The sequence below is a fragment of the Sander lucioperca genome, chromosome 3 (genome assembly GCF_008315115.2).
Source record: "Sander lucioperca isolate FBNREF2018 chromosome 3, SLUC_FBN_1.2, whole genome shotgun sequence".
NCBI lineage: Eukaryota > Metazoa > Chordata > Actinopteri > Perciformes > Percidae > Sander > Sander lucioperca.
In genome coordinates this window covers 8,307,071-8,319,302 of record NC_050175.1, presented here as the reverse complement: position 1 = coordinate 8,319,302, position 12,232 = coordinate 8,307,071, and the positions used below count along the sequence as shown (strand labels likewise).

Below are 12,232 nucleotides of genomic sequence, written 5' to 3'. Positions count from 1 at the left end.
GCACATTGACACAAACCACAAGTTGAATCCATGGGGATTTGTGTTTCATGGAGGAGTTGATGGCTACAGCCGCTGCATTACTTACCTACGATGTTGCACAGACAACAGAGCAGCAACTGCCTTGCAACTTTTTCAGGGTGCTGTTGATGTATTTGGACTCCCACATCATGTCAGGAGTGATGCTGGGAGTGAAAATATCGATATAGCACGGTTTATGATTGAAAATCGAGGGGCAAACAGAGCAAGTTTCATGGTTGGACGTAGTGTTCATAATCAAAGAATCGAAAGATTGTGGGGAGAACTAAACAGGGTGGTGTCAGCATATTTTAAAGACCTTTTCCTCTTTATGGAAAATGTTGGAATTTTAGACAGCACTGACCCACTTCACATTAGGGCTCTTTACCATGTTTACCTTCCAAGAGTAAACAGATCTGTGGATGAGTTTGTAAGGCAGTGGAACAACCACAGCTTAAGGACAATGGAGAGCAGGTCCCCACTGCAACTCTGGACAGTGGGAATGCTCCAACTGCCTCAAGATGTAAGACTGAATCATGTGCATGTGCAACCCCCTTATTACCACCACTGGGACGTTGATTTAATGCAAATTAATCCAATGATTGACGATGGAAATCATGGGATAGAACATTTTCTATCAGCATGTGACCTGCTTCAAAGAAATGACTAATAATAATTTGACAAAAACCCATAGCAATTATCACCACATATGTACTGTACATGTGTGCTGTGTATATTATGTATCATTTTACAAAATGTATAATTATAACCATATTGACAAAGATGAACCCTGTGTTTTTATTGCTTAAGTTACTTCATTTTGTATACAGTTTTGTTAACTATCTAATAGAAAAATATTACATTTAAAGTCTGCGATGCACATATCCCACCACAATAGATAATAAAAAGCCAGTAAGCCAGTACACACAAAGTAGTAACCAGAATCATTTATTTGTTAGAAGGCCATACCACAACCTTGAATCAATATTCTGCCATAGCAATGGGGCTGGACAACATTTATAAAACAATTTACAACAACCATCCTGTCCTCCTGTACAAAAAGAACTAATGGGTTGTTAGAGCAACTTGTTCTTTTAAGACCCATAGCTATGTACATTTGTTTGGACACATCTAGCTACCCCAAATCGGATTTGAAAGATTGCCATGTATGATTTTTTTTTAACTCTTACCATGACCTTTTCTTAACCATAACCAAACTGTGTTTTTAAATAAAAAGAAGAAAAAAAATGCCACTTTTATCAACTTAAAAAATTTCACATTATAAAATCTGAAACACAAAGCCATGGCTTGAAAAATATCTTCAAAAACTTAGAACTATGTTTTACTGTATATTTTTCATGTTGTTATTACAGCAAATGCTTGATTTTTCTCCATGGGATAACAAACAAAAATAAACCTTGCTTTACAAGCCATCCATTATTTTTTAAGTCATGCTCTTCCAAATCCAGGTGAATTGCGTATGGCAAAATTCATGTCAGATCTGAAATCAGTGTATTCTGCATGAACTGGTATGCGAAGAATATTTTCGCAAGTATTAGCCACTGGAAATCGGGAGTGGGTGATGAATTCAAGGCTGGGCTTTGGAGAGAAACCCAGGGCTGGAATGCTGTCACATCCAGTGAAGAAAACAAGAATATCTTCTAGAGAGACATCGTTTTCAACTGGAAAACATAAACAGAGAGTAGCCCAATTAAATCATATATATGTCTGATATTTAATTAAGTATTATACTACTGGAGTAATACAGAAGTGATGTAAGAATGGTGACTATTGAAATGACACTGGAATTTGGAAGGGTTGCCTGGGTTAGTGAATATAGTGCATAGTGCACCATTTACCAACAAAAAATAGATAGGAGCTAGCAACATTATTTGCACACAACAGCTATAACAACCAAGATATGTTGGTACTGTAGATGTACATCTGCTAGTTTGGATTATGGTACATATAAATTGTATTACTTTGTGGAGGGATCCAATTCAACACTGCATACTTTTTGTTGCAGCTTTTTTGCAATCAAAGGAAAGAAGCAGATCAATTAGCCAAAATCCAAGTCATGAGCAGCAAGGCTGGGTTTGGGGCTTCACAAAGTCACTTTAGCTTGTTTAAATCTGTTTAAGGATTGAGATTTATCACACATAGTAGTTACTTGGATGTAACTCGACTTCAATAAGTGTGTGTGGAGCCCTGTAATGGCATTTGCTTTTTGGTTTAGGCTCCGCGGCGGCACTCAAGAACATTATTTTGACTGAATTTGTACATGATGATACATGATAACATGTATTATTATGCATTTCATTAATTTGTAATTAACTTAATTCAATTGAACACACAATTGAATTGTTTTTTGCATCTACGATTTAATTATTTATCACTTTGTATTTATGTAAATGTTATTAAATTCAGTTTACATTCAGTGTTTTCTTTGGTAATACTGTCTACACAAATTTCTATTACCTAATTTATATTTAAGGGTATATATTAACTTTCATGATTTCTATTTTTATAGTTAATTTATGAGCATTGTTGGAGTGAGCCTGATGCCCTTCATTGCCAACAACTCCTGTAATCATTGTGCATATGACAACAATAATGTCCTTAAACCGCTCAGCAGTAGTGGCAGAGCAGCAGTGATACAGTAGCTAATCAGTAAGGGTGTCACCAACTTTCTGACCGAAATTAAGTCACAATCTCGAATTTCGAATTTAAAAAATGGAATCGTCGATACTGCCACGCCCCCATGTCATGTCCGGTCAGCTTGTCAAGCGGAAAAAACACGTGTTGAAGTGCTGCGAAGAAATGCAGGAGACCCATCGACAAAACATGAAACCCCTCCTCTTACTGAAGTCGCCGGTGTGGAAATATTTTGGATTTCCAGTGAGTTATGTTGACAATGTTCGCGTTGTCGACAAAAAAAGCCACAGTTTGCAAGCTCTGCTATGTGTTTACCATATTCTGTGTGTTTACCACTGCACATTAGCCTAGCAGCTAGCAGAGTTTCCTTCTGTTTATAGCTTAATCCCGACAAAACCGCAATGATGAATTTCAGTCTGCATGCACGTTTTGTAGCCTAAACAGAGCATCTTATATTTAATTTAATTTTTTTGTTTATGGTTTAGCTCAAACACCCCTTACTTATTCAAAAGAGTGGAACGCGATCCCAACTATTATTAGTGTATTAGTTTAAGTCGGTTTAAATTAAAAAAAGAAGTAGGCCTATGCACTGGCGTGTCCTATGTGTTCCTATTAGTGTTATGTGGAATTATCATTTCTATATTATTGTAGTGCACTGTATATGCCCAGGGACAACAGATGGAAATTAGCAATTCAAATTATAAAGGTTGGTGTCATAGCATGTTACCACTTTATGTACAACTGTTCATTTATCATAAAGACTGAAACTCAACTTATAATAAATCAGAAAACAAATGCACCAAAAAAAGTATGAACTAAATACTAAATCGTATAGCCTGTCATAATTTAAATAGGTCTCCCGAAGAGAAACGGGTATGTCTCTCTGGGTATGTGTCTCTCCACCGCCTGTGTTTGTGTGTTTGTGTGTGTGTGTGTGTGGTGTGTTGTGTGTTGTGTGTTGTGTGTGGTGTGTGTGTGTGTGTGTGTGACGGCCAGCCAGCGAGGTTGTAGCCCGCAGGCACTTGTGGAGTTTATATTTTAACTCCGAAAAGACAGTTAACCACAAGTTCCCGTTAATCTTATGATGGACATGTGTTGTGATATTTAAACAAACAATCCGTCAACGGCGAAATAAAATCCTCAATTTAAAAGACCAGTCTGAGAGACCTCCAGCTTACAGCGGGGTCTCCGAGCGTGACTGTCTGAGCAATGAGCTAGCGGCACCGGCAGGCGCTAGCTGGCTATCGCGTCACTTTATGGAGCTTCTCAACTCCGAAAACTTTTAAGCAAATTGTCAATTCGTCAACGCGTCAACAACGCCTATATTCAAAATCTAACAGTTAATTTCTTGCCTATAACATTCTCAGAAGTTAATTAAGTGATGAATAAGATGTCAAAAATTGTTAAAATTGTCCTGTTGGTCTGTCGAAATGAATGTTGGGATACGGGTGCTGCCAAGTTCATACAAGTTACCAACCAATGCATCCTTGGTAAAATGGGCGTGTCAAGAACATTTACGGAAATCTTAACTGTTCTTGGTGAAATGCAAACTTGTGTATTGGGACAGTACTTTGGCAACAAGGTTTTAAGGATTCACCTTACCTGAACAAGGGAGACAGAAGTTCATTCCAGCTCATGACTATTTAAGCCATGGCAGAAGACAAATAATAGTAAACTGTCTCATATTGAAATACATTTCCAAAATGCAGAACTTACTTTCAGCATCCTGAAGATAGTCTTGCCAGAAAGCCAGGATCCGGCACTCTTCTCGAAATGCATTACTCCCTCTTTCGGAGTAAATGATCTCAAAGAGATTCTCCACATCAGTTGCTGTTAAACCCTTTTCAGCCTTCACAAAAAGGCACTTTGTTTGTAGAGGGTATCTCTGGAGAGCATCTAGGACACCTAGAGATGTTAAACCATCTCTGAACCTAGTAAAAAGGAAACACATGTTAAAGGGTAGTTCATATGATTTAGCACCTATGTTGCAAACCAGAGTTTTTTACATTTTAAATCTTTAATTTAGGTCCCTAATGAATTCCAGGAAAAATAAATTATACGTTCTGTTGCACTAGTACACTATAAAATTGAACTCTGCATCCACCATTTCATTTTTTCATATACTGTGGTAAGGCTGCATGATTTGAAGAAAAAGTCAAATTGTGATTGTGATTTACTATACTGCGATAATGATTGCGGTATAATGGTATCATGACTTTGATTATCAAGAAAAATGCATAAAATAGGCTACTTACATTTTTAAATATGTATTATTTTTAAATAACTTAGTATTTTACAAATTAAATAAAAACTAATACAAATTGTTATTAAAATAATACATTTTGTATGCCCTTATAAACAATGTAATTTAAGCTGGGTGTTATATAATAACTAGTGATTAAGTTACAAAATATGCTTTGTACAACCTCTTCTTAAAGTTTGCGTGCTGTGAAACCCTCTACACTTGTGATACTCATGTGACTATACGCGATACAAGTGCTACTGCCTAAACAGACTGGTCACTGGTCATCTTTTGTGGACATTGTTAGAAGGGGCATGCCTAATACATCCATGGGGTATCGTAATTTGGAGGGCGGATTCAACGTAGATTCAACACAAAACCATAATCAGGCATTGAGTAAAGGCCAATTTATTGTTCTGCATTAAATCAACGCCGTGGGTACGTACGTAGGTACGTGGAGCTACAGACCCTACGCCGTAGCCTGATGTGCACCTCAAAAGTTTAACTACTTGTCACGGCGACGCATGTCGCTCGGCCATGGCTTGGTAGCGTTGCATCCTCCCTTTTAACTTTTCCTGCTACAGATTTCCCAGTGTGGTCAGAAAGAACAGGGGAGACACTTTGTTTCTCTCACTATGACTCTAGAGTCGGTACACGCTCTGAAGCATCACTCTTTCACTCACTGTAACACACACACACACACACACACACACACACTTTTGGCCATTTTACCACCATAAACATAGCAGTTGTTTTTCTGACAAAATACAATTATAGTATATGCTCAGACATAAAAATACCTTTCAAAAGGTGCACGGGTCCGCTGGAGGACATACCAGTGTGCCAAGTCCAAAGCAGTGTCTTTTTTGTTTTCCAGTGTTATGCGAACATTGTGACCAGCAAGACTGATTAAGCTGGCTGCCTGTGCAACTGCCTCTTGCAGTTGTGATTCAGTCTCAGCCCGTAAGATCTAAAAATATAAAAATATAAATAGGATATGAAGATAGTATCTATTGACTCTGTTATTGAGAATGATTATACACAACTGTTAGCGTTACTGTTTAAATTGCATGTTAATGAGTGCACGCTAAATGAATAGTTTGTAAATATGATAGAATCCATGAAATATATGCTCACCGACTGCACCTGTGACCTTGTTTCTTCATCAGTAATATGTTCAGTTTTGACCTTCACGTTGTCTGGACCCTTTATAAGACACTCGTACAAGAGTTCAGAAAGGAAACACGGACTCTGCCCCCCATGGGCGATTGACATTGCCATGATCTGACCAGCATAAAAGTATCCATTGTCTTTCATTGCTGTAATCATATGAAAATAAAAAACATGTTAACTGTTCACAACAAAAATTATATTTATGTCACAATCTCCCCACCCATCTGTGTGAGATTAGAGAACTCAGGTTAATTTTCTTCTAAACTTCATTTCTCAATAAAGTAATATAGATACTGTACAAAACATGAACATTTCTTACATTTTCTCAAAAATAATTTCAGGTATAATGTATTTATTGATCCAAAAAAATCCAATAATGGCCTTTTAAAGCAAAAGTACCTTTGGAGTTGCATGTAAGGACTTTAGCATTAAGTGGACCCTCAAAGATGCCAATCTTGTCCTTGATTTCGTGTAGACAGAGTCGGAAAAACTCACGAGTAGGACCTCCATTGTCCACAGCACCCTCAGATATCCCATAGTCATCAGTGAACTTAACGTCTACCTTCTTCTCGGGTGAAAAATTGGATCTGCCCATGGCTCTGGATGCTCCATCCCACACATTTCTTCTGACAATATTGAAGCGTACAGTGCTGTCATTATTTACTCGAGAAGCAATCTGCTCCATTATTCTCTCCAACGTCACCTTTAAATCACTGAAACAATAATAAACAATACAATGTAGTTATTGTCAATGGTTATACCTCTCCCACTGAACTAGCATGTAATATCCACATCATTGTAACCAATATTTAGTTTATTGAAACCTATTTACATACAGTAACGTTTGTGATAATGGAAATTATCAGTTTTACTTTTTTCTTACTTATTCAGAATAACGTAACAAATAAATAGCAAAGAGCAACAGAACCATTTCCAACACTGGCAACCACCCTCCCACCAATAGGAAATTGACAAACCACAAAATCAACACATAGGGGCCTTATTTTAACGATCTAAACGCATGGTGTGACGCGCCTGGCACAGGTGCGTTTAGGGTGTGTCCAAATCCACTTTTGCTAGTTTGACGGAAAAAAGGGTCCGTGCGCCGAGCGCATGGTTTAAAAGGGTTGTACTTAGTGTCTTAACCCTTGTAATGTGTTATCAAGCACATTTTTTGTGTTAGCGGGTCAAATATGACGTGATTTAAATTTAAATACTCATAAAACAATGATTATTATCCAATATTGTTTTTTTCACGCGTGAGAAGTTATTATGTATTCATTTAAATGTAAACACTCTTTAAAATGTTATTTTTGGCTCCATGGACCTTTGATCTTAAGTATACAACTCGTTTTTAACTTAAATTTTTTTTCAAAATTCTAATTCAAATTCACTCGTTATGTTTCCACTAATGAAGACAATGGGTAATTATGTTATCTGACTATAACAGACTAATATTAGAACACACCTCCAAAATTATTTGCATGTTGGGTTTTTTCAACTTAATATTATAAACCATAGTGATATCTGTGGTGTTACGGGTCAAAATTGACCCGTATAGATTTAGGTTAGGAAAAAGGTAAGCCCATACCCATCTAATGAAGAGGAGGGTCCAAGTGACCCAGATGTTCAAAAGAGTTCTTTAAATAAAAAATAACTGACATTTAATGGTTGTCAATCCCTTATCACACCCAACGCAGAGCACCAACTGAGAACAGCAACTCAACATGGAAGGGTGTTGCTGGATGTGGAACGACAAAACACACCTGGATGCTAACATGGGGCTGTTGCTTCTTGCTGGGGTATACAGATCCTGGAATGACGCTACAGCTTATGGGATGCTGAGTCATGCCAGAGTATACTGCATGCTACCATGTCACTTCGGACTTTTATCTGTCATACTCTGTTTCAAGAGTAAGGGATATTGGGACAAATGGGTGGAACACTTGCTATACATGTAGCCTCATTCGAGGATCTGCACACGCCAGTAAGAAGCAACAGCGCCATGTAAGCATCCAGGTGTTGTCGATCTCCATCTAACAAACACCCTTCCATGTTTGTCGTCGGATCTTCTCAACAGATGGCAGTATGAACAGCTCAAATGCTGTCTTGATATCTTGGACATGTGACACAGCAACCCCAGAGTCATTCTGATGTCTCAGTTGGTGCTCCGCCTTGGGTGTTATAAGGGATCGATGAACATTTTGATTTGTATATCGTTCATGTCACCCCCCTAAAGATGATACTAACTTGGGACCCGTAACATTTTTTTTTAGAGACATTTACAATTTACTAAAATTCTCACAACATTTGTTGTGTTAAAATAGCCATATCTGAGAAAATCATGAAGCCTTGTTCCAATAAAAAAAAGTAAATGGTATTTTTTACACATCTGAAATTGAAAACAACAATATAAGGGTTAATTAATCATAGGTGTGTTTTGGGCGTAACATGCAATATCAAGTCATCTCCCATTCCCTTTAAAAGCCAGGTGCTTTTGTACCTTGGCGCATTGCTATTATAATGGTGGATTTGCTTTTCATTCTTAATCTTTGCTATTTAAACGACGCGGGCACTGGACAGGAAATTGACAACTGCGTCAGTCTTAAACTAGCAAGACTAACAAGCAACTAACAAGACACTTGCATCGGGCTTTGCGCTGCGCCGGGTGCAAGATAGGGCCCATACTGTACAATAAAACATAATGCATATTATTGCATGGGTAATCTTCAAACCTGACAAGTGACCATGAAAATGATTGAGAATCAAATAAAGATGAAAATGTCAATATTGTGCAATGATAAATACTGATATTTCTGACTCATTTAGGTTGCAACTTGCTAATTGGTCTCACTACTAGTTTAGACATTATAATAGTTATTGCTATCCTGAAGTACAGTTTAAATAATTAAATTGTATATAATATGTTCTACTGACCTCTCACTTGCACTGGAATCTAAAGACCTTGAAATGGCTTCCTGGAGATCATGGTCATCAGAGAGATATTCTTCCTCAAATAGGTCCAGGTATGTACTACAATATAAAATAGCAATATTTTATAATAGATATTAAGGTACAAATATATGATTTTAACACAGACAGTTGCATTAGCAATAGACTAAGAATATCCTTGCTGGTCTAATAACTTACGTTAACTAATGTTCTCAAATGGACAGTGCGTTATTAAAGTTATACAAATAGAGGACACCATGATTCAGTATAAAGTAAATGTATTTTACACACAAATTATACTGTTAATAAAGGTCACTAAAGCCCAGACGATAGAAAAGCTGTATGAAGAGACAGAAATGTCAAAATATTAACCTGTAGGATGTGCTGGATGAAATATTGCCAGATGGTTGGGGACCATGGGACACACCAGAGGTGTTGCCACTGGAGATTGCAGAGGTTCCACTGGACAGGATGAGGGTCTCATCAATAGTGATGACAGGAGGACTAGTGGACATGGTGGCGGTGTCAGCTGAGATGGAAGGTGCATCGGTGCAAATATCTTCGGTAGCAACACACCAGATAACTTGATCACCACTGGAGATGGAAGGGTTATTTCTGAAGAGGGACTGGGCCTCAACAGTGGAGATAGCTGAGACAACTTCTTTGGAAATGTCACCTACACTACCAATGACTGCAAGAACATGGAAAAATAGTGGGTTAACATTTAACTTTTGAGTAACATTAAACTGATATGAGATGATCAGAACCCATCTTGTACAATGCATGTAAGTGGCGGAAAAAAAAATTACTTACAATAAATAAATTGTGAAAACACAAAAACAACCAGTCAAAATCTGCCTGTCTCTACATCCAGCCACATTCTCACCTCAAACCACTGGCATTCACATGTTGTCCACCAGATGCCTTTTGACTTTCCTTTTTTTCCTCCTTTTCCCATAAAAAAGACTGCCACACCCAACTACATACCTATTCTTAATTCCCTCATGAGCCCTACAGTTACCTGACCTTCCCTGTCCACCTGTTTCCACTTTTTTAATCCGTCCTGCAGCTACTTAACCAGGACATTCTAAATTTCAGTTTGTTGAAGTTACAATGTTGTTTATGTGCATTGTGGTATGCCTTGGAGAAGCCAGCTCCACTTGGACTTGTACCTGCCTGTAAGCCTTCTTTATCATTAAGAAATCACCAAAAAATAGTCCTGCTTTCTCCTACATCTACATTTAGTTTCTATCCCTATTATCCTGCACAACATGACCAATATCATATAAACTTGTTTGTAGATGCATGTACTGTAGATAAATTAATTTACCACATTTGTCACTGTCTGACATTTGAGCAAAATCAAGGCTCTCTGCATGGCTGTCTTCCCCAGAAGATGGCTGTCAATTGAAGCAGACAACAAACATTATTTATCAAATACAGTGCACTAACAATAAAACAACATGGCAAATGTATTATATGAGGGCATAGAGCAATTAATAGTGTTTAAGACATCCAGTTTGAAATACAGTATTGTCATTGCTAGTCATCATTTTTTTTTTAAATCTTCATGCACTAGCCTACTTACAGATTGGTTTTCTTCACTCAAAATGACCTTGTCAGGCCTGACGTAAATGGACTTTTGATGGAAGAGTTTTTTCAAAAGGCCTCCACTCAACTTTTGATTGGAGGTTAGGGATGGCTCGACTAGTTTGTTGTGACAAGGCATCAGGATTTGTAACCTAAGGGAATAAAAAGCACACTGTAAATTAAACTTGTTAAAAGTAAAACACTACACTACATAGAAAGGTTTTAGTTTCAATACATAATTTGTGTCCACAGAGAAATTTACATTCTGTCAGGTTTTGCAAGTCACATAACTTTAAAGTAATTACATATTTACAATCACAATGTGATGGGAATGTAAAAATTGTTTTTAATTTACAACACACCCAAAAATATCCTTTCATAATACAGTATGATATTATTGCAAAAATATAAGAAAACGCGTAACAAATGTGGCAAAACGGATCAAAAGCTTACCTGCAGCCCTCCAGAATTGGCTGGAAGGCCACCGTTATTGCCTGCAACACTCTTCCGGAATCCCAGTCACAGCGAAATTCCAGGGCAGATTTAATATGTCCCTTTTCAAAAAGCCAAGCTTTGCTGGCCAGCCTTGGTACATTTGTTGATTTATGGTGTGGCAAGAGAATTACCTCTTTGGTAAAAGACTGAGCCACAGGACAGCTCAATTGTGCCTGAAACCTTAAACATTAAAGAAAAAAAATCTATACTCAATTACATTAAACACTGTAAATATATGTACTACATTATACAATTATATACAATAGTATTAGCTAGGTTTAGGTTTAGCTCCTCAGTACATCTGACTTGCTCACTGATCACAACCCCATCAGGCTTCTCAGGTCATCAGGCAGAAGCCTTCTAGCAGTTTTAGAATTTATTTTTTTATTTAAAACGTATTTAACGTCTTCTAGCTGTACCCAGAAATAGATTCAGGTCTGGTGAGGGGCATCAGTTACTGTGCGTGTGTGCGTGTGTGTGTGTGTGTGTGTGTGTGTGTGTGTGTGTGTGTGTGTGTGTGTGTGTGTGTGTGTGTGTGTGTGTGTGTACACATTTGTATGATCGCACTTGCATGTTTTTGTTGTCTTATTATGTTTTCTCTATTTCTATTCATGCTTTGTTTTAATGGACATGCAGATTTTAATGTAAAGGACTTCAGGGTTTAGCCAGTTGCAGAGCCATAGAGAACTTCTCTTTCACTCTGGCCAGCTGTAATGAAAGCTGCAATACAAATAAAATTGACATTGAATAGTAGCCTACAGAGTATAATCACTCATATTTTCTGTTTACAAACAGGCAACTGTCTTAATAGTGAATTTATTTTAAACTGTAGTTATGTTTTTGTGGTTGATTACATTAATATTAGCACTTGTATCTTACATGGTATGATCTTAAATTGGATTCTTGAATTAGATTTAATGCAATTTATTAATTTGAAAGTTATTTTAAATAAATTATAAAAGCCTCACAAAACATCTTGAATCCAATTACTTAACTTTACTACTAGTTAAATTCGGATGTTGTTACTGCATTAAAACAATTAAAACGTTACTAATATCAAGCTAATAGAGCTCAACATTTAAAAAAAAAAGGCAAAAAAGGGCAAAGTTA

At 37.2% G+C, this 12,232-nt stretch overlaps 2 protein-coding genes across 2 annotated transcripts in view; both read right to left on the bottom strand.

The window, feature by feature from the left end:
• Window positions 1–12,232, bottom strand: part of LOC116067214 (protein kinase C-binding protein NELL1) — a 319,826-nt gene that overhangs the window by 287,589 nt on the left and 20,005 nt on the right. The gene's annotated exons all lie outside the window — the stretch shown is intronic.
• Window positions 783–11,587, bottom strand: LOC116067215 (G2/M phase-specific E3 ubiquitin-protein ligase-like). Its single transcript, XM_031323576.2, has 10 exons — window positions 11,081–11,587; window positions 10,626–10,779; window positions 10,368–10,437; window positions 9,410–9,728; window positions 9,023–9,118; window positions 6,485–6,798; window positions 6,050–6,231; window positions 5,713–5,882; window positions 4,387–4,601; window positions 783–1,697 (listed from the first exon to the last, which is right to left on the bottom strand). Exons 2-10 carry the CDS (start codon window positions 10,764–10,766, stop codon window positions 1,465–1,467), a joined length of 1,740 nt encoding a protein of 579 aa, XP_031179436.2. The 5' UTR covers window positions 10,767–10,779; window positions 11,081–11,587; the 3' UTR covers window positions 783–1,464.